This window comes from Lytechinus pictus, chromosome 3, assembly GCF_037042905.1.
Source record: "Lytechinus pictus isolate F3 Inbred chromosome 3, Lp3.0, whole genome shotgun sequence".
NCBI classification, from domain to species: domain Eukaryota; kingdom Metazoa; phylum Echinodermata; class Echinoidea; order Temnopleuroida; family Toxopneustidae; genus Lytechinus; species Lytechinus pictus.
Window position 1 is genome coordinate 69,710,391 of NC_087247.1, and position 23,980 is coordinate 69,734,370.

Sequence of the window (23,980 nt, forward strand, 5' to 3'; positions counted from 1 at the left end):
ATCGCCCAGGCTTGTTGATTGATCCCATGCACTTTGAATAGCCGTAATCCCCCGGTCCTTACCCGGTGCTCGGTTGTCCATACCAGGCCAGCAGCGTCTCCGTTTTGCCTTCTCCGATGTCCGCCCCGCAAAGAAAAGTTGCACTAAATGTCACAAAAGCTCATGATTGGATCAAAACAATGCTGAATTATTCGGCATGCCAATTATGCCGCTTTAGAGCTAGAATTTCATCGCTGAAATGTTAATTAAAACCATTCACAAATGGGGAAGAAGGAAGTGACTTTGTGATTTATGGAGAGTGCTGCGCGAATTTAAGAACCCGCAAAAATATTTTGAAGCCGCCAAGCGCGAAAAATGAATTTGCGAAAATAACAGCGTTTACAGTAGATATCAGCAATTCTAACGATTTTGAGGTCAGAAGGTCAAAGGTGAAGTTACCACCTTCCCTTCCACTTTTCTTGCTTGACCAATAACTCTATTTTCTGTGTTACAGGCGGGCGTATTATGTGCTCGCCTTAGCGACACTCTTGTTCACAAATATTAGATTTACCTATTTTATTCATAAATAAAAAATTATTATTTTAAGAATTTTTTTTAATACTGGCTTGTACTTTATGTGGTAAAGAATGTGTGTGCCGTATCCGAGATCAGAATGGGAGCCATCATGACCCCCCCCCCAGTCCTCAATACAGCTCAAATGGGCCCAGTCCTTTCAGGGTTAAGTGGTACTGAATAAATGTTTTTTAATACTTTTTATTTTTTTATTTTTTTTAGACTTGATTGTTCAAGCTAAATCTGGAACAGGGAAAACGTGCGTCTTCAGTGTTATAGCTCTCGAGGGAATAGACCTCAGCAATCCATCCACCCAAGTTCTGGTTCTAGCTCCAACAAGAGAGATTGCAGTCCAGATTCAAGATACTATCCGAGCTATAGGATGTGAGATGAAGGGACTATGTTGTCATGTGTTTATTGGAGGTACTCTATTCGGACCAGACAGGCAGAAGTTGAAGAAATGCCACATAGCTGTTGGTACACCAGGTAAATTGCAAAATAAGTATTCAGTGTTCGTAGACTGTTTGGATATAGTTAAAAATCTCTTCAGAATGTAGTTAAAGAAAAGTAGCGGGGACATTGATGTATGTGTAAATTGTACTGAAAGTTTCGAAAATATGTTTATATTCCTCATCAGAACCGATTTCATGACTACAAAAAATAGTTAGGTCATGATGAAGACTGAAGAGGCCACTTAACCTAATACTTTTAGGTTTCCTGTGAGTCTGAAACAAAAAATTCAATTCAATGTTTTGGGGCATCTTTTCTACAGAGTACAAAACAAAAAACAAAAGTCCTCTGAATCCTAGATACACTGAAAAACAGTGGAAATTGAAATACTGATGGTAGGTGTCAGATAAAAGAAGAAAAGATGTATAGTAAAGTTAAGAACTTTGATTCCATATAGTTTTATAAGTAAAACTCACTCAAAATTGCAATTTGTTTGTGTAAGTGAAAATTTTGTAGAACTAACTTCCATTGTTTTAACTCTGTCATGTGTGTGTTATGAACGATGAGATGGGCTTCAAATGAAAGAAGAGAATACTACATGTATCTCCATCAATATACATCACATGAAGCAAATTTAAGATTATGATAGCAAAATCTCACACTAAATTATGGTTTGATTTTTTTTTCTGGGATGCACTGTATTTTACAACTCGGAAAATGAAAAAGGACAAAATGAAGTTGAAAGGCTAGTGAGAGAGGCATCAAGGCCAATCAATAGGGCATCCATGGCCATAACATCCAATGGCCTTCAATTAATTTTAGCCCTGCTATCACACAAGTATTTCAATTTCCACTGATCTTCAGTGTATCTTGGGATTCAAGGACTTTAGTTTTGATTGACCCAGACCTACATGTCGGATTTTAATGGCAGGAAATGGAATAAACTTGGGAGTAGCTAATAGTCTAGTGGTAGTTATTTTCAACTGATCCAAGCCTTGAAATAAGCGGGCGCTGAGTGCAAATTCACGCTCATAAAGCCATCAATTGCGCCCATAAAGCCCCCAAATCATCAAAATTTTGACGACCGGGCGCAAATATTTTCCAGGTAATTGCGCCCGCCGTGAGAGAGCCGTGAAGCCATATCATACATGTAATTTAAATATCTGCAAAGCGAAAATCAAGTAACTTTCAATTTACGATAAACACAGTTTAAAATTGCCAAGTGCGTCTTTTTTTCTGTACCATAAAAAGTGAGCTACGTCCGTCTTTTTTTTTTCTGTAATACATGTGCGCGCGTGCTTCCGGTAGCCGTTTTTCCATACTTCACCATGTGCAATTTCTAATGCACACATTTCCAGTTGGGATATCACAATTCTGCGATATAGTAATTCGAATTGCATAGGAGATAAATCCCTGTTCACAGCACATACGATGTGCGAGTCTTTTATTCTCACAGTCGCCGACTTTGCTTGTCAAAACGGAGCCTTAATAATCCAAAATCACTTAGCTTATAGTTGTGAATTGTAGCTTTTTAATTTCTTTCTTGGAGAGGGGTAAATTCAGACAATAAATCATCAAACAAGGCTCCATCTAAAAAAAAAATAGGAGGACGCCGTACACTTGGGGACATCCCGATAGACCGCGGGTCCGATAGTCCGCGGGTCCGATAGACCGCGGGTCCGTTAGTCCGCAGGTCCGATAGACCGCGGGTCCGATAGTCCGCAGTGTGTGTAAAATTATGATCAGATATATCAAATGTCATCGAGAGGTCCAAGGTCAAATGATACGAGACCATGGGGTTCTATCAGGTGCGGATCCATGGGGGGCCGAGGGGGAACTGCCTCATCCCCCACCCCCAGCTGAAAAAAAAGAGGGGGAAGAGGGGAAAAGGGAGAGAATAAAAAGAAAGAAAGGAAGATGGGAAAAGAAGAGAATAGAAAAGAGAGTAAGAGGGAGAAAGGAAGAGAAAGAAAAAAAGAAAGGAAAAGGAGGAAAAAGAAGAAGAAAAAAAGAGGAAGGAAGAATATTTAAATAGAGTGGAAGATGGGAAGAAAGATAAGAAAAAAAGAGAGAGAGAGAGGAAGAGGGGAAAAGAAGAGAAGAAAAAGAGAGAGGGGGGAAGGGGAGGGAGAGAAGAAAAAAAAGGTTAAAAGGGGGAAAGGAAAGAAAAAGAAAAAGGGGGAAAGAGAAAAAAAAGAGGAAGACGGAAAAGAAAGGAGAAAGAAAAGGGGGGAAAAAGAAGAAGAAAAAAAGAGGAAGGAAGAGAATAATATTTAAAAAGAGAGGAATATGGGAAGAAAGATAAGAAAAGAGAGAGAGGGGAATAGAGGAAAAGAGAAGAAAAAAAGAGAGAGTAAGGAGGGAAGGAAGAGAAGAGAAAAGAGAGAAAGAAATGACGGGAAAAAAGAGAAGAAAAGGGGGAAAGGAAGACAAGAAAAAAGAGAAGAAAAGGGGAAAATAAAGAGAAGAAAAAGAGAGAGAGAGGAGGAAGGAAAAGAAGAGAAGAATAAAAGGGGAGAGGAAGAGGGGGAAAGAAAGAAAGAGAAAGAAAGGGGAATGAGGATATTAGAGAAAGAAAAAAGAGAAAGAAAAGGAGATGGGAAACGAAAGAGGAAGAAAAAAGAGAGAGAGAGGAAGAGGGGAAAAGAAGAGAAGAAAAAGAGAGAGGGGGGAAGGGGAGGGAGAGAAGAAAAAAAAGGTTAAAAGGGGGAAAGGAAAGAAAAAGAAAAAGGGGGAAAGAGAAAAAAAAGAGGAAGAGGGAAAAGAAAGGAGAAAGAAAAGGGGGGAAAAAGAAGAAGAAAAAAAGAGGAAGGAAGAGAATAATATTTAAAAAGAGAGGAATATGGGAAGAAAGATAAGAAAAGAGAGAGAGGGGAATAGAGGAAAAGAGAAGAAAAAAAGAGAGAGTAAGGAGGGAAGGAAGAGAAGAGAAAAGAGAGAAAGAAATGACAGGAAAAAAGAGAAGAAAAGGGAGAAAGAAAAGATGGGAAAAAGAGAAGAAAAGGGGGAAAGGAAGACAAGAAAAAAGAGAAGAAAAGGGGAAAATAAAGAGAAGAATAAGAGAGAGAGAGGAGGAAGGAAAAGAAGAGAAGAATAAAAGGGGAGAGGAAGAGGGGGAAAGAAAGAAAGAGAAAGAAAGGGGAATGAGGATATTAGAGAAAGAAAAAAAAGAAAGAAAAGGAGATGGGAAACGAAAGAGGGAGATGTTGACCCGGACGTCGATTTGATGTTCGAACTAAGCGGCGCCAAAATGACGTTCGAACTATGGGGCGCCGAACTGATGTTTGAACTGGGAGGGGGGCGCCAAATTGATGTTCGAACTATGGGAGCGCCGAATTGATGTTCGATCTAGCGGGGGGGGGGGGGAGGGCAAAGTTATATTTCACATGGGGGCGCCAAGTTTATGTTCAACCGAGGGCGCCAAATTGACCTTGAACTTAGGGGGCTTCATGCAAATTCATTTTCGACCGGGGGCGCAACATTGCTCATTTTGCCTGTTTATAGTGAAATATATGTCCTGCCCAAAAAGCTTAAATTAATGCGGCTGAATTAAAATATCCCGTTTTTACGATAATAGACAAAAACAATGTTTTCGAGTTTTAAGTCTGTTTAGCGAGATAGATATCCTGTTCAGGGTCACAAAAAAGGGTAATTATCAAATTCAGCTCGCGCTACGCGCTCGCAATATTTCATCAATGAGGTATGCATCCTCTGCATCAATCCCACACGTAAGTGTTAGTGTTTTTCAAGTCAACATACATAGGCCGATCCAAGGGGCAAAGATTTTGCCCCCCCCCCCCATGGTGGCGCAAAAAAGGGATAAGAAACAGAAAAAAGAAGAGAAAAAGGACAAGCAATTAGAATAGGAATTATACCTTAGTCCTTCTTAAGTCAGTATATAAAAAATTGAGCTCGCGCTTCGCGCTGGCATCAATAAATTGTTTAGTTAAATACGCATCCCGACCTGACATTTTTTTTTATGCGAACGAGAAGCACAAGCTGAAAATATTTGATATTCTAACCTGACAACTGAAAATGTATTTTTCATTTCATCATTATAAAAGTTTTCAGCTAGCGCTTTGTGCTTGCATTCATTTCTTAATAGATATGCATCGTGTTCATCATAACAACTACTAACATAGGCGGATCCAGAGGGTTCGAGGGCCCCTCCCCCTATTGACGGAGCAAATAAATTGGGAAAAACGGGGAAAGAAAGAAAAAAAGAAGGGGAAAGATAGGAGAAAAAAAGAAGACGAAACATAAAAGGAGGAAGACGAGTGAATAAAATAAGGTAAGGAGAAGACTTGGAAAATAATTTTTGAAAATATTTAATGTCACTATATCAAAATTTCGCTCGCGCATCACGCTCGCATTGCCAGTTCGATGAGATACATATCTCGGTCAATAAAGGCTGATATATAATTCAAAATATCAAGTTTTGAAGTCAATATACAAAACATAATTAAGCTCGGACATCGATCTTTCATTTTTTATTTTTTTATTTACCAATTTATTTTTTTGAGTGCTCTGGAAAATGTCCGTTTTATGGTGTGAATCAACATTTGCAACATTTTGTGAGCTAGCATTATTTGCTAAGTAGGCCTACCTATTGTCTTTTTGTATTTCATATAAGATTATCTAAATATTCCTTTTCAGGTATCTCGATTCTAAAAAAAAAATTAAGGCCTATGCCAACGCTGTGCTCTCGCATTTTGGTGAGTTATGTACACCTATATATTATTTCTATAACAAACTACTTAATTTCAACCCATTTAAAAATTTCGGATCGCCATTTGCGATATATCATAATATATCAACCAATGAATCCTATTCATGATTACAAAAATACTTAAAATTTCCAGTTTTCAGGCCTCATACACTGTCAACAAATTTCACACACTCATTAGGCTTATTAGATTAATAAATATGAAATAAAATTGTTATGAATTCATAATAACTAAATTGTCCCTTTTTCATAAATAAATATTGACACGTTTTAGGAAAAGAAATAGAAGATAGTCATCATTCTTATATGATGACAAAATATCCTTAGGCCTAAAATGTCTCGATCCTAGGTTAAAATAATAATAAAATATCAGCTCACGCTTCGCGCTCGCATCATTTATTTAGTGCTATCCACATCGACGTCACAATTTCCCAATATATACACTGCTGTAAATAGTGCTTAAATTGACTCATTTCATATCGGAATTTCAAATATTATTTTCAACTCGCGCTCTGCGCTCGCATTATTGATCTTCATGATGAAAACTGAAATGTATTCAGAATGCAGATTCTGTCTAACTCTAAAACACGCGCACGCATGTTTTTTGAGATACGCAGCTTGATCTAATTCAAAACGTATTAAAATTATCCAGTTTCAGATCAGAATATCAAAAAATTTCTGCTCGCGCTTTGCGCTCGCATAAGATACCAAAAATTACCCATCCTTTTTCATGAATGACAAAACATGACTCGAGTGTCCCGTTGGAGGGTTTGAAATCTCATCTTTTTAGGTTGGAATATCAAAAATTTTTAGCTCGCGCTTCGCGCTCACATTATTTAATCGTTGAAATATGTATCGTCTTAATGGCTAACTGCAAAACGTCCTTAACAGGTCCCTTTTCGACTAGGCCAGAATGCATATTTAACACTTCTGATTGCGCTTCGCGCTCATGGTAATTATCTAGTTACATAACGCGTTCTGTTCAGGTTCACAAACATTGCCCAGAATTTTCAGGACAAAATACATGAAATTTCATTTTTTTTTTAGCTTGCATAGGGCTTATGAGATCATTACGCATTTATGTTGTTTATAAAGTAAAGCTAGGAAATGACTGTTAGGACATGGGCGTTTTGCCCCCCCCCCCAAAAAAAAAAAAATAATAAAAATAAAGAATCACGACCAAGAAAAAAAAAGAGAGAAAAGGAAAGGGATTAGGATAAAATATGATATTATTTTCCAAATATTATGTCAAAATCTATCACAACCTTATATTTTTGTAATAAAAATGTCAGCATTTTTGCTTGCTCGCTTCGCTCACTGGAAACTTCTTATTAATTTTATGCGATACGCCATATTGAGCCCCCTCAAAATTGTTGGCTCATTACTCCACTGGAACAACCCCTTCAAAGAAACCCCCTCAAAAAAAATTAACGTTGAGTGGCCGATCGGGGAAAATATGGGTGAAAAAAATCGCCCCCCCCCCTCCTTATTTGCGGAAGCTGGGTCCGCCCCCGGAATTAGGCTTGCAGGATAAAATACATGAAAAATAAAATAAAAAATCAGATCGCGTTTCGCGTTCTCATTATTTATTTAGGCCTTGTGAAATACCTCCATGTGTTTTTAAAAATAAAATCTCAGATATTCTTTAACTTCTACCCCCCCCCCATTTCATCTATTTTTTTTATCTTGGTGCCCTCTACAAAAGTTCAACAAGAGCCCCCCACTCCCCGTGCTCCCATGCTGAATAAATACGCCACTAATGAGGAGAATGAGTCGATTGCTTCGAGATTGCATTATTCCCAAGAAGTTATCATTAATATTATTGAAGGCTATTCTAAAACAAATAGTAAAGAAACTACAGCTCCCGTTCACACAATATTCTAGTAGGGCCTTCTCTGGTGAGAAGTTAAACCAAATTGAAACCCCAAAAAATCGCTCGCGCTTCGCGCTCCCATTGATATTTGATTACATATTCATGGATTTTTTTTTTCAAGAACACATTAAAAGAGTGGTCTTTAATTGCCTTTTTGTAATGTGATTATAAGATAATTCAAAATCCATTTAAGGCACTTAAGTTAGCCTGGCTGGGAGGGAGTGGGCGCCATTTTTCGAAAAGTAAACATGGGCGCCAAGAATCAGGTCAAATTTGGGCCCCCCTTCTCACGAAATCCTGGATCCGCGCCTGGGTTCTATAACAATAACCCAATTAGGGCAATCATCCCCTGACAACTACTTCAAGGAAAATATGATCCCCATATTTTTACCGCCGGGGACTGTTACCCCCGGAAATTTACCCTCCAGACAATTACCCCGGATAATTACCCTTAGTACGGAGCCTTTAAAATGCCATCGAAGTGACGACATGGCGTGAAACTTTATCTTGCCATGTATTATTAATAAGCTTATTATTTCGACATGGCGATATATTCTATCTTGTCAAGTCAATATGTCGACATGGTGAGATATGAAGTGTACAAGTCCCGGCGAGAATCCCGATATATCGCCATGTTGACATACAGTGCATCCCAGAAAAAACGAAACCGAGATTTAGAGATGATTTATCATAACTTGATCATAAATACAATAGACAAATGACCTACCAATGTAAAACTTAGAATCTCCTCTTTCATCTGATATTACTTAGATTATTCCTCATTCACGCATGAGTGAACAAAAATAATTCGAAGAAAGGATGCCAAAAACTCATTTGGCGGGGGGTATCTGAATTTCAAAAAGAAAATCACATGACTAAAAAGTTCAATATCTGCTCTTTTGTTTGATACCTCAATCACAGAAAATGGTCAAGAAGTAAAAAAGTCATGATCCCTCGAAACAATGCTTGTATTTCCATAATTTCATTAAATAAACTTGTTTTCACTGGTTTCCCACAGAAGCTAACGCACGGTAACAAAAGACTTAATGCATGGCTGATCGTCAACAAAACGGAGTGTCGAGTGAGTTTGAACGCTAGCCTGTAAAACCTCTTCATTTTATGAAATTATTGAAATCCAAGCCTTATTTCAAATAACCAGAACTTTGTTATTCCTTGACCATTTTCTGTAATTGAGGTATCAAATTTAAGAGCAGATATTGAACTTTTTAAAAATGTGGTTTTCTTTTTAAAACCCAGATACGGCCCGCCAAGTGACTTTTTGGTATCCCCTTTTCAAATTGTTTTTGCTCACTCATGCGTGAATGAGAAATAATTCAAGTAATTTCAGATGAAAGAGGAGATTCTAAGCTTTAAAATGGTAGGTCATTTGTCTATTGTATTTGTGATTAAGTTATGATAAATCATCGATAAATCTCGGTTTCGTTTTTTGTGGGACGCACTGTATAACTTGTTACAAGTCGACTTGGCAAGATAAAATATCTCACCATGTTGACGTATAACTTTTTATATGTGGACTTGGCAGGAAAACGTATCTCGCCATGCGGACATAATAAGCTTATTTAGTCGACAGGCAAGATAAAGTATCTCGCCATGTCGTCAAGTCAATGGCATTGGAAAGGCTCCGTACTAGGGGTAATTGGCGTCTAGAGGGTAAATTTCCGGCGGGGGGGGGGGGGGGGGGGGGTAACAGTCCCTGACGATAAAAATATGGGGATAATATTTTCCTTGAAGTAGTTGTCAGGGGGCGATTGTCCTTTGGGTCATCGTTATAGAACCCCATGGACTCGTATCATTGACCTTTTGACCTCTTGATGACATTGGATCTCACTATATCCTGATCATAATTTTACACACACCGCGGACTATCGGACCCGCGGTCTATCGGACCCGTGGTCTATCGGACTCGCAGACTATCGGACCCGCTGTCTATCGGGCTGTAACCGTACACTTGAGTGTGGTGTTAGCTAGCCAGTTTGAGCTCATGTTCTCTGCCAGAGCTCTGGGTGAGAATTCTATCAGTAATGGCCTAAGTGATGGTGATTTCCCGTTTCAGATAGAGTTTAGATTTCATGTTAATTTTTGAAAACTGTCAAAAAACTTTATGATTTCTTCATTGTGATGAATATTTAAGTTATTAATGAATACATTTTCACCGAATTTAGACTCTCCCAGAATGAAAGGCATTTTCTGTGGAGATCTGCGTTTTCAAATAACTTGTGAAAAACTTAAGGTACTTGAACGAACCTACAATACATGTACATAGCCTGTGGAATTTGAATAGACTGAGTTAGATATTGATTTCATTTCTTCATTTCATAATAATATATAACATAATTTATATGCAATGCAAGTGCACCTCACAGTCACAATCACACACAAACACTCACCCACACCCGTGATTCTAACCATGAAAAAAAAAAAAATCTAAATTTATTATTATTTGATCTGAATTCTCTCTTTCTCCATCTCTCTCTCTTTTTTTAATTTTTATTTTATTCACTTATTTTAGATTTTTTTTTTTTTTTTGGGGGGGGGGTTTCATTGATCGTGGTTCATTAAAGATGAAAAATAAATAAGCCCATGTGTGTGTGGTTGTAAAGGGGATGTGAAGTGAGGGTGTCAAAACACACTTAAACATTTAAATCTGATTTCTTAAATGTTTGAATAAGCCTTATACTTAGCATGCTATTCATGTACTAATTAAAAAATTGCAGGAGCTGCGCTTACTCTAAACAAATTTGCGGTGTGGTTCACCGTTATATATATATTTTTTAAATTGCCCCCGGCTCACAGGTGCTTATTTCAAGGCTTGCTGATGACTTATTCCGCTTTGTATCATTCGTGATACTACAGTGCGTCCCACAAAAAACGAAACCGAGATTTATCATTACTTAATCACAAATAAAAAAAGACAAATGACTTACCATTGTAAAGCTTAGAATCTCCCCTTTTCTGAAATATTTAGATTATTTCTCATTCACGCATGAGTGAGCAAAAACAATTTGAAGAGGGGATACCAAAAAGTCACTTGGCGGGCTGTATCTGGGTTTCAAAAAGAAAACCGTATTTTTACAAAGTTCAATATCTGCTCTTTGATATGATACCTCAATTACAGAAAATGATCAAGAAATAACAAAGTTCTGGTTATTTGAAATAAGGCTTGAATTTTGATAATTTCATAAAATTAAGAGGTTTTACAGGCTAGCTTTCAGACTTGCTTGACACTCCGTTTTGTTGACGATCAGCCATGCATTAAGTCTTTTTTTAACCATGCGATAGCTTCTGTGGGAAACCGGTGGAAACACATTTATTTAATGAAATTATGGAAATACAAGAGTTGTTTCGAGGGAACAGAACTTTTTTACTTCTCGACCAATTTCTGTGATTAAGGTATCAAATAAAAGAGCAGATATTGAACTTTTTAGGCATGTGGTTTTCTTTTTGAAATTCAGATACCCCCCGCCAAATGAGTTTTTGGTATCCTTTCTTCAAATTGTTTTTGCTCACTCATGCGAGAATGAGGAATATTTTATGTTGTACCAGATGAAAGAGAAGACTGTAAGCTTTACAATGGTAGGTCACGTGTCTATTTTATTTATGATTAAGTTATGATAAATCATCGCTAAATCTTGGTTTCGTTTTTTGTGGGACACACTGTATATAGCTTTAGTTGTCTTTTCAATGGTGCACAATACATTACCCCAGCTGCTAAAGGTGCTTGGTGCATTCAGGAATTAATCTTGCCGGGTACCCTTTCACTTCACCAGGGTCGATTGCAGCACAATGTGGATAAATTTCTACCATGGCTAGGAATCGAACCCACATACCTCTGATTGAGAGTGGAAACCATGAAACCTCGACGTCCCCATTATGCTTCTTTGCAACCACTTTATAGAATATATACATACTGTATGTAGAATGACTGAATGCTAAATGTATTAGGCTTACTATGTATCCTCAATTTTATCCAAATGGTATATTGATAGAGAATTCCATGCATTTTTCCCATAGGTCGTATTAAACAACTGATTGAGTATGAAGTTTTGAAGACTGGAACCATCAGGCTTTTCATATTAGATGAAGCTGACAAACTTCTTGATAATACATTTCAGGAGCAGGTCAAGTAAGTCTTGAATTTTATTTATTGATGTTCGATCACATTGATTATTTTATAACTTGCAAGGTTTTCATTGTTGCAAAAAGTTTAATAAGGAATTTGTGAGCTTACAATGTGGAAGAAGATTGTGAACAGGACTATTGTAAAGTATTGATATTTTATCTTTATATTAAAAATATGACCCAAAAGATTGCAATGTTTAGTCCAGACATTAGTAAATTTCTGTCTGCAGTGCTTGTGACATCATGTAGTTTCAGTGACACCAAAGACTGAAAATCAACCACTTTTAAGACCCATATTTCCATTTTGTTTTACTTGTTTACACCTACATGTAAATTCCTGCAGTGGAGTAACTAAGATTCGCAAACTAAAATGGCCATGCCTATGTAACAGCATCATAAGATTAAGAGTTAATAAATTCAAGCAAGAAAATAGAAAAATCATGTTCGGTATTTCCGAAATCCTACATGTACTTGGTTGATAAAATGTTGAATAAAGTTTCATGTGAAAGTTTTATTAACCTGTTGGATACTGAATGATTTTGCTGTAGCACATGTTTTCTTAAGACTCTAGCCCGCATATATGCGGGCTCAATCTCCATCGGGTTAATGTATATCGATATATATTTCTATATTTCAGTGTTCTAACACTCTCCGCTGAAAAATAAAAATAACCTAATGGATCAGCCCTTCTTGTGACTATCCAGAAAATTAAGTCATATTTCTAATTGTCTTGCTTATTTTTCAAAACTTTATAGCATGCATAAATTATTTAGTGTTTTTTTAATATTATAACTGCATGTTTCTTTTATAAATTCAATCATCTTGAACAGAATTAAACTTTAACTTAAATTTGAAATGTTAGGGTTCCTTTTGATCTGCATGAAACTCAAGCCATTATTTTAGCTAATATTGTTTATTGTTAAGTATTTGGATTGAAATATCATTAAAGAATATTGCATGGTAGGAAAACTCATTAGATACCAAACTTAGTTTCACCCAAATAATTCTAAGAAGAAAAATACACTATATACTGTTATTTACTATGAACAAATTAGCTGTTGATGAATAAGGATTGCTGTTCAAAATAGTGTATTCTTCCACACCCAAGACCAAAACTACTATTTAAAATATGTATTTCTATGATTGATGCAAGAAATTTACTCCATTCTTGTCAGATGGGTAAGTTTTTGCTTGTGCATTGGGAATAGAAAGAATGTCATTGCTATTAAGACGAATCAAATATTGATGATGACTGCCCATGCAGAGAGCAAAAATGAGATGAAGAAAAGTCAGATTAATTTAAAAAGTGTGAATATAAAGAGTTTCTTAGACATTTCTCATGGCCTTTGAAATTTAAACAATTTTTTCTCTTTTGATTCACTGATAATATTCTCTTATGATTGATTCTGTAGTTGGGTGTACAACCACCTTTCTGATAACAAACAAATGTTAGCACTCTCTGCAACATACCCAGAGTACCTTGCCAGTCATCTCACAAAGTACATGAGAGAACCCATGTTTGTTAGACTTAATCCAAAGGACCTTGCACTAAGAGGTAAGTTTTTATTTTCCATAGAATGATGTAAACAAAAATAAAAGAAATATGTTGGACAAACCTTTAAAGCTCCCATGAAATGCAAAATAAAGAAAGTTAATTTTTCAAGGTAATCAGTCAAACACAAGATAATAACCCTTTTGAGATCTTGGTAGGTCCTTCTTCCTCATTAATCCGGAAAGAGGACTTCATTTCTCTTATTCATACATTACTACCTATCTATTCAGACCAAGAAAAAGGTATAATAACCCCACCCCCCCCCCATAATTCCACTATCAGTAAAGGCCCCCTCACACCTAACCGAATTGCCTGAAATATGCCTTGCGATGGCTGGCGAAAGGCATTAAAAAAAAAATAGTTTACAATGGTATCTGATAGTAAATCATATTTACCCTTCGTGTTTGGGTTCGTACATCTTCTGAACTAACATCTGCAATTATTCAAATTCGTGCTGAAATTTTGAATATGCGTAAAATTTCCCGACGAATTGAGAAATTGCTGGTCATCTGTTTGAATTCGCATCTCTTATTTAGTCTGCGGTAATCGTTCGTTTATAGTTCGTGTGTTTTTGTCGCGCATAGTCCCTCTTCGCGCTTTTGCCAAAGTGGACCGATCTCGAAAGAACCTGTAACGAAGCAACACGATGACACAACGAACAAGATTGCCCGATCTATTCCCTCGTCTTCGTTTCTAATCGCACGCCATATCAAACCATTGCTCACTTTTTGTTCATCTTAGTGGGTTATATCAACCCTTTGCTCGCCTTCGGCCGCAGTTTTCTCAAAGAGGTGAACCAAAAAAATTGATATCTTTCGCATGTCATATTTATCCTTTGCTTACCGTTCGTTGATAAAATTTGACAATAGTTACTGATCGCATGATTTGACTGAAATTTTATTTGAATTCGTTGAATTCGCGTGCATTTCGTTAATTTTTCCCATTCGTCACCCTTCGTCCGCCTACATTCGGTTAGGTGTGAGGGGGCTTTAAAATTGAATCGTGAAGAAAATGAATGTATTAGACTGTATCTCTAAGATACTCTGCTTAAAATCAGGAGTGCAAATAAGTGGATAAACTGATAATTCATCTTGGTGAAAAAGAGTTACAGAATTATGTTAGACAGACTAAAATATAAAAGATTCACCCCTTTCAAATCCATACTCTTGAATTATAACATGCATCGATCATATCATGACAAAGTAATTGTGTATTTGAAGTTTGTGAAAGGAACAATATATTCATATTTCTCTTTTTTTCTTTTTTCTTTTTTCAATTATAGGCATCAAGCAACTATATGTGGAATTACCAGGACACTCTCTTCCTAATAAGGCATTTGAAATCAAGGTTATTAAACTACTGAAAATCCTGACTCAAGTATCCTTCACTCAATGTCTCATCTTTTCCAACCTTCAGACAAGGTAGGGTTTGAAAATAAGACCATGATTTATGAGAGCATTGAGTGATACCAACATGTTGGTACAATAATAAAGTAGTACCACTTGTGGATTTGGATTTGTCATACCAATGCAAGAATGCCCTAATACAATGCTTGTTAGGTATCATCATCATTAATAGGTCTAAAACTTGGATGAAAATTGATGATTTGTTATAGTTTCATAGAAGGTTGTCATATTCATTCATTTATTTATTCTTAAAGCTTGTATATACAAAGGATATGAAATGAATAGCGAGTTTCAAAGCCAATTTCACAGGTCATATTGAGGTCATCAAACTGAGGATTTTATTATCAAATGTGGAAGCCTTGTGGTGTAGCAGTTTTGTGTTTGAATCCCACTGCGGCTTAGCGTCCTTTGGCAAGGCAGTAATTCACACTTCCATTATAGTCAGGTCCAGATTTGAGAAAAGTAGACTGCCTTAGGCAAATCGTGTTAATGCTGAATTGAGAAGTGTTTTAGCATAATTCGAGGGCGCTGAATCCAAATTTGCTGTTTGCCAACCTTGATTTTGATGTTAAAATCCTCAAATTGGCAAAAACAATATGGCCGCCATTCTACACCCAATTTTACTCTATTCTGACCCCCAAAACTTGCAACAAAAATGTTTGGCAACGATTTTTGGTACTATTTGATCTCATAAATAACATACTAAAAATCCACCAAAATCCGGATCCGGGAAAGTAGTTATTTTTAAGATGGCGTCTAAGATGGCCGCCATCAACTGAAAATTAAAATAACTGGCATTTTTTCTACCCTAGACACCTTTTTTCGGTGCATACATGTATTCAATGGTGTAGGGGATGAAAGGAAAGAGTGAACATAAGCACTCCAGGGTACCTGAAAATCAAAGATTGCGTAAAAATGGCTGCCATGGCCTAAAAATTCACAATTCATCTATTACCTATTTTAGTGTCTTTTATTTCGGTTTTATTCATTGGTGATTTCAAGGGTCAAGAAGTAAACCGGGACAAGTTACAATGACAGTCAAAGGTCCACTATGTCCAAAAATCCAAGATGGCTTTCAAAATTGGAGTCTAAAAAAGCTGTTGTTATCTAAAAACCCTAAAACCCGACATAGTTTGTTTAATATCTGCCTTGGGGATATGACGTTGGTGTCTAACCCATCATTTAATGGGTCAGGAAATACGTTGGGACAAGTAAGAAAGATAGTCTATGGTCCTTCGTGTCCAAAAATCCAAGATAGTTTGCAAAAATGGAGTATAAAATGTTTGTCGTTAATTACAAACCGACATAGTTTGTTTAATAATCGCCTGGAGAATATGATTTTTTTAGTACAAAGCATGGTTTAAAGGGTCAAGTATTAGATTGAGACAAGTTACAAGGACAGTTAGTGGTTCCAGAATGTCCAAAAATCCATAATGGCTCCAAAAATTTAGTCTATATAGGCCGTTCTTACCGAAAAACTGACATAGTTTGTTTAATATCAGCCTGGGGTATATGATTTTGGGGTTTAACCCATGGTTTAAAGGGTCAAGTAATAAATTAGGACAAGTTACATGGACACCCAGAGGTCCAGCATGTCCAGGAATTCAAAAAGGCTTCCAAAATTGGAGTCTAAAATGGCTATTGTTACCTAAAAACTGACATAGTATGTTTAATATCCGCCTGGGGTGTATGATTATGTTGTCTAAACATTGGTTTAAATGGTCAAGTAATACATTAGGATAAGTTACAAGGGCAATCATTGGTCCCGTATGTTTAAAAATCCAAGATGGCTTCCAATTAAGGAGTCTAAAATGGCTGAGCTATACTTAAAAGTTGACATAATCTATTTAGAATCCATCTGGGAGATATGATTTTGGTGTCAACACTACGGTTTCAAGGGTTAAATAATACTTTTTGATTAGTTACAATGGCATGAAGCTGCCTATTTTACCTATTATTTAAAGATCGCTTTCAAAATGAGTCTAAAAAGACTTCCATCACCTAAACATAGTCATAATTAGGTGAACAAAATCTACACTTTTGTGGTTTGAAGGCTGAAATAATAAATCGGGACAAATAAAAAGGATGGTCAGTTTTTCTTTTTAGTCCCAAGCGACTTCTAAAATTGTGTAAAAATGACTTATGTTCCCTAATCTTGAAACCATAGGATGGTCCTAAGCTCATAAATGACATGTTTTGAAATACTTATCAGTGAATTATGGAACTTTTTAGGTTAAGTGTACCTTAGTTTTTTAAGTTTGTTTTTCGGATGTTTGCTTATTGTTGCACCACCATCTAATGATATTATGTCACTGATTCTTGTAAAACGTATTTTCATGAGTCTTAAAAACAGAGACACCAAAATAGTGGCACTAGATGGGATATGAAGTATTGTCATTTTTGTATTAATGGTGGCCAATTCAAATGTAATTTTTGGAGCGTTCTTCAATTTTTACAAAATGGACAACGGTGTATCCATGTAATTCGTCTTCACCTATATTATTTGAACTTTGAAACCATGAGGAAGACACAAAAATGTTTCTAGGTAGATAGTATATGCACTCAGTGCAGCCAGATTTTTAAGAAATAACTATTTTTTAGGCCATCATCATTCTTTTGCAAAACTGCACCACTGATAAACCTTGAAATTTTTCCAATGTAATTTTTTTCCCTTTGGAACCATGATTTTTATGTTTTATTTTATTCTCGATAGACCCCAAAGGTATTTCTACCAGGTGTATATATTATGAATTTGGACCATTTCAAAGATACAATGTCCAGACGTCCATTATAGACGTCAGTTTGGAAGGTCATCTTGGATTCGCTGACACACTATCTTGTAAACCTGTCCTGATTCATTATTTGCCTTGAAAGATTTTTGGTGGTTTTGATTTTGAGGATTTACTTTTTTTTTGGAGTTGATTGTACAACGGCTGCCGTTGTGGACGCCATGCTGGATTTCCATGTAACCTTGACGACCTTTTTTTAACTGTATTACTTGTCTCAATAGATTTTTTTAATCCAAACATGCCTAAGTTTCATGAAAAAGACATCTATACCCTAAAATGTATGACATTTCAAAAAATTAACCTCGGTTAAGATTTGATGTTGATTTCGCCGCCGCCATGGTCATCGCCGCCATCGGAAAAACGACGTCCATGTCATGCTTCTGCTGTGCAGGCAAGGAACACATGGCGGACACGTTAAAGATATCACAATGTGAATATGCCAGCATCGCCCCAAAATTATCAAACATTTGGCCATATTATTTATCAACCAGCAGCTGTGAATCATGGCAGCCATCTTGGAATTAAAGATGGCCGACGAATCAATCGATCGGACACATTGAGTTTGCAACCCTGGGTATCGAAAATAATGCATAGATCCCAATTTCTGAAATACAATCACCCATAAAAATCATTTAATATGGGAAATTGCTTTAAAAATGCCGCCATTTTGTTTTTTGCCGATTTGAGGATGAAAACGTCGGAATCAAGTTTGGCAAACAGCATTTTTGGATTTAGCACCCCTGAATTACCTTAAAACAATTGATAAATCAGCATTAACACAAAATGCCTAAATCACTTTTTCTGAGCACATTTTTTAAAATCTTGACCTGACTATTATCCACCCAGGTGTTAAATGGGTATCCAGTAGGATGGATAAGCCTTTGTAATATGCCTAGCAATTGAGTCTTGGAACACTTGTTGGAATGCTTCCCAAGGGCTGGAGAAAATGCATGCATTGAGTGCAGGCATGTCAGGATCTGATGATTGGGTTATTAAATATCTGTAAAGAGATTAACCCTCTAGCACCTACAGATTCCTATGCATAATGGCAATTACTCACTGGAGGAAACAATAAAACTGGTAATAAGTAGGCATTGTTCCAAACAAATTGAAATATTTTTTTATAAATTTACTTTTGTTCATTACAAGTTATATTTATTTTGTAGCATAGGACCTGTTGAATAGAATGGTACATGACAAAGTTCAATCGGATGTACGAATATTGACCTTTGACAATCGTTTGCAGAGCGAGAAGAAAAAAAACAAAAAGTTCGGGTTTCAGCCGCCCCAGTCCCACGTCTTCAAAAAAATGTAAAGTATCACTGACAGAATACTAAAGTTTTCGCCAAATCTTGGATCAAATATGTCAAAAATTAATTCCAACTCACATCTAGATGTCACTCTGTGTGATATCCAACGTTTTGATGAACATATAGCAAGGCCCGAGCTTCTTCGGCGAAGTAAGTGGTTTTCCGAGACATGGACGCAGCCATCTTTGCTGAGATTGACTGCGCAACAGTCTGGAACTTGCTACACACCGATGCATGTCAATCGGTTTTTCTCTATTATACTCAATAGGAGCATACACTTTTCTATGCAGATCTATGTAGCAGCCAACCTATACGGTATGCACACGCAATATTACCACGGTAAATCATAGACAAGAGATACTATAGCGCAAAGAAAACGTACGGACGGTTAAGGGCGGTTCAGTGTGAAATAGGAAGGGCGGTCTCGGGCGGTTCAGGTGCTAAAGGGTTAAAGACATTGTTCTTATAGTAGACTGGCCAAACGTCAAAAAGTGCTCTAGATAAGGATTCGACGGCAAAATTTGTTAATGCTTGGCATCCCAGCTAAAAGTCTTGCAAAGATACCCAGTAATAGCGTACGGCCGGATGCCAAGCGCAATTTTGCGTGAAGGTGTCATTTTTAGCATAAAATCTGAAAGAATGTCGAAAATCACGCATTTTGATATTTTGACGGATTATCATCATATTTTTTATTATCTTTGATATGAAATTATTTTTATTCAGAGTTTCAAATTATAAGTCTCATAAATATGCATTTTAACTTTGAATATTACACACACACATATATGGCACAGTGAAACATAAAACCGCGATTTCCTCAAAATAAAAGTTTGTGAAAACCATCAATAGTTTGAAGTTTTTTACCCAACTTAAATTCTTCGATTTAAATGCGTTTATCCATCGAATGTATATTAGTAAATGTTCTAATGCCACAAATATTAAAAGAATTTTCAAGTAAGATGGAAGATATATATCTCATTTTATGTTATCCGAAAGGAGACAATGTGCATTTTACCAGGTGCGCATTTTGAAAGAAAAATTGAAAATACCGTACATTATGTACATAATTACATGTATAAGTACATACTGAAGCGAGTATTTAATTACATGTATAAGTACATACTAAAGCGAGTTTTTAATTGAATAGTACAATTTGTCAATTCTTTGCATCCAAGCTAAAAGTCTTGCGGAAATACTGAGGAATAACGTACGGGGGATGCCAAGTGCACTTTTGCGTGAAAGTATCATTTTAAGCGTAAAATCTGAAAGACTGTCGAAAATCACGCATTTTGACCTTTTGACGGGATTTGTAAGAAATTTTGATTCCCTTTGATATGCGATTAATTAATTTTGGAGTTTCAAATTATAAGTCTACTAAATATGCATTTCAATTTGGAATATTACACACACATATATGGCAATATGACATAAAAAATTGTGATTTACTAAAAATAAAAGTTTGTGAACACTACCAAAGTTCTAAGTTTTTTTACAACTTAAATTCTTCGATATAAATTGGTTCATCTATTGAATATCGATCGTTCTAATGTCACAAATATTAAAAGAATTTTCAAGTAAGATGGAAGATATATTTTCCGAAAGGGGACATGCAAGATTTATCGGGGAGGGGGGGCATTTTGAATGTAAAATTGAAGATACCGTACATTATAAACATAATTACAGGTCATGTGTAGTATCCGAAAGGATTACATGGAGCTGAAAGCATCCCGTTTTCAAGATAATATACCCAAAGTATTCTGCTTGCGATTCGAGTGTATATTTTATTTTGGTTTAGCGTGATAGGCACCCTACACGGGATTACAAAAAGATGCCAAATACATTTTCGACTCGAGCTTCGCGCTAGCATTAATAAATGAGATAAACAACTTGCTATCTGTTAAAAAACCATGCTTGAAGTGTCAACTTCTTAGAAAATTTAAAAAAAATTTAGCTCGCTGTTTGCGTTCACATTGTTTAGTTAAATACGCATCCAGTCCATTATTAAATAAATGTGCATACTGTATGTCCAATTTTTAGCTCTTTTAGTCTCTCCCAATTTTAGCTCGCGCTTTTGCGCTAACGTTTTTGTTTAGTAATATATTCATCTATTTCTACATTAAAAACATGTTTAAAATCATTCGTTTAATTCGAAATTTTCAGCTCATGCTTCGCCCTCGCATGAATCCTATAGTTAAATACTGATTATTGTTCATGATTTGACGATTTTTATTGTACCTCATTTGCTAAGAAAGCATGAATGCTTCTAAGCAAGCAACCAGAGGACCAATGGCTTAAGGTACTCTCCGAGGCACCTACAGTGTATAATGAGGATTGAAATGTCTTACTACCATTACTAGTAAGGCATTTAAATGCCTTACTTGGCACTAGCGCACCAAGTGGGAATCGAACCCAGGCCACTGGAATCCGAAACACCCTTACTACCGATTGAGCTATCGCGCCTTAGAATGTTTCGTTTCTAATTTTTTTAAAAGCCAGCTCGGCTTGTACTGGTTATTTTTTAAACAGATACATAACATTCTTTATTTCAAAACGTCATCAAAATGTCCAGTTTACACATTGGAATATAAAAATCAGATTGCGTTTCGCGCTCGCATCAATAGCCTATATATTATTTTAAAAAATATGTATTAAATGCACCGTTTTCATGTCAGAATATTAAAAATTTCTGAAATTTTTAACATTACAATTATAGATACGAATCATGTTCAATGAATCTATTTTGGTACCCCCTGCAAAATACCAAGCCCCGCCCCCATGCCGCGCGCCTCTGCTGACAAAATCCTAGCTACGCTGCTGGTGAGCTACATGTAGCTGACTGACCAAGTCTTTTTGAACAAAAGCCTTAATTTAGGAAAGAATTTGTGTTTATTAAGAAAAAATGTTTTAAATTACAATATTTACATGCAATTGAGGTCATAATGAATGAATAAATATTATATAAATAATTAAAAGAATAAATAAATGACCCCCTCCCCAACAAGCTTTCCATTATTTTGCTTCTGTTGTTTTATGCTTTTTCTTGAATTTTTTGGGGACAAGTTTCCCCCTCCCCCTCACTTCCATGCATTTTCCATCAAAAGGCTAGCTCATTTTCTCAATAAAATTCTAGAATGTAGAAGGCATTGTTTTATGCAACTACGGTCTCTTTAATCAGTTAATTGAACAGATCATTAGACCAGGAATTAAAATAGATTGGTCAATAACCATTTGCATGAGCTAAGAGTTTTCATCTGTGGAGAATGATGTTTGAAATACCAAAAGAGTAGGTTCTTAAAGTTCACATTTTAATTCTTAAAGCTCATTTCATCACTGTCGTACAACCATTATGACAAACAAAGCTAAAGGCTAATGACCAGTGTCCAGCGCAGATACTGTAATATATAGATGGTCGTACAACTGCATTTCCCAAAATGACATTGGCAATAAATCCCGGCAATAAATACAATCATATATGTCCAGGGCTGCCCAGGGTCGGGCTGTCCGGCCCCCGTCTTAGACTACGATATATAACAGCATGGACCTATGATAATAGGTATGGCCAAAGTTCAATGACCTTTGACCTTAATCATGTGATCTAAAACTTGTGCATGACGATCAGTAATACCTGAATACTCTTTTAAGTATCATTAATTTTGTTCTATACGTTCAATGTTATATTGAAATTTCAAAAAACGTAACCTTGGTTAAAATTTCAAGGTTGATATGATGCTGTTATATCGAAACTACCATCGCCTCCACCGGAAAAGTGGCCCCTTCAGTCCTACTCTGCTATGCAGGCAAGACAAAAATTAGGTATTGCCTAATCGAGTATCGCACTGATTAATATTAGTATATAATTTATGCGCAATATAGATGTAATATTGTGCGCTGTTTGTTTTTTCTATCAGATATGCGCATCCGATAAATGTACATTGTTATCTTTCGCATATATAACGTAAAATGATATATCTTGCATCTTATTTCAATTTTTTTTTCGAATCCCAACCATGGCGTAATTTCCTTCAGCAAGAAATTCATCCACATTGTGCTGCACTCAACCCAGGTGAGGTGAATGGGTACCTGGCAGGAATTTATTCCTTGAAATGCGTGTGCGCTGTAATCTTAGTAATTACGGCTGCCAAGCTACAGCTGGGGTAATAATATCCAAGTCCTTTGGAAGCGCATAGAGACATTATTCATAATGTGATATGCGCTATACAAGAACTGTATATTATTATTATTATTGTTATATGTGACATGACAACAATTATTCTGTATTTATTCGGTTAGCGCTAAAATGGACGAAATTGAGATGCAGAACACAAACATTATACTATTGATAGTTTTCACAAACTATTATTTTTTAGTAAATCACGATTTTATATTTCATAGTACCATATATGTGTGTGTAATATTCCAAATTGAAATGCATATTTAGTAGACTTATAATTTGAAACTCCAAATATAAATGATCGCATATCAAAGGGAATCAAAATTTCTTACAAATCCCGTCAAAAGGTCAAAATGCGTGATTTTCGACAGTCTTTCAGATTTTACGCTAAAAATGATACTTTCACGCAAAAGTGCACTTGGCATCCGCCCGTACGTTATTCCTCAGTATTTCCGCAAGACTTTTAGCTAGGATGCAAAGAATTGACAAATTGTACATCAATTAAAAACTCGCTTTAGTATGTACTTATACATGTAATTAAATACTCGCTTCAGTATGTACTTATACATGTAATTATGTACATAATGTACGGTATTTTCAATTTTTCTTTCTAAATGCGCACCTGGTAAAATGCACATTGTCTCCTTTCGGATAACATAAAATGAGATATCTTCCATCTTACTTGAAAATTCTTTTAATATTTGTGGCATTAGGACATTTACTATACATTCGATGGATAAACGCATTTAAATCGAAGAATTTAAGTTGGGTAAAAAAACTTCAAACTATTGATGGTTTTCACAAACTTTTATTTTGAGGAAATCGCGGTTTTATGTTTCACTGTGCCATATGTATGTGTGTAATATTCAAAGTTAAAATGCATATTTATGAGACTTATAATTTGAAACTCTGAATAAAAATAATTTCATATCAAAGATAATAAAAAATATGATGATAATCCGCCAAAATATCAAAATGCGTGATTTTCGATAGCCTAATTTTCGACATTCT

The 23,980-nt window shown here is 36.0% G+C and overlaps 1 protein-coding gene across 2 annotated transcripts in view; it reads left to right on the plus strand.

The window, feature by feature from the left end:
* The first annotated feature begins 769 nt into the window (after positions 1-769).
* LOC129255371 (uncharacterized) overlaps positions 770-23,980 on the plus strand; it is a 29,471-nt gene continuing 6,260 nt past the window's right edge. Inside the window, exons 1-6 of one of the 2 annotated variants that reach the window (XM_064097648.1) lie at positions 770-1,038; positions 5,108-5,293; positions 5,659-5,717; positions 11,634-11,745; positions 13,154-13,296; positions 14,576-14,714. In XM_064097648.1, the coding sequence (XP_063953718.1) occupies positions 13,188-13,296; positions 14,576-14,714 (248 nt within the window). In that variant the 5' untranslated portion in view covers positions 770-1,038; positions 5,108-5,293; positions 5,659-5,717; positions 11,634-11,745; positions 13,154-13,187. The remainder of the gene's footprint in view (positions 1,039-5,107; positions 5,294-5,658; positions 5,718-11,633; positions 11,746-13,153; positions 13,297-14,575; positions 14,715-23,980) is intronic. The other variant, XM_064097649.1, reaches the window with a different exon arrangement.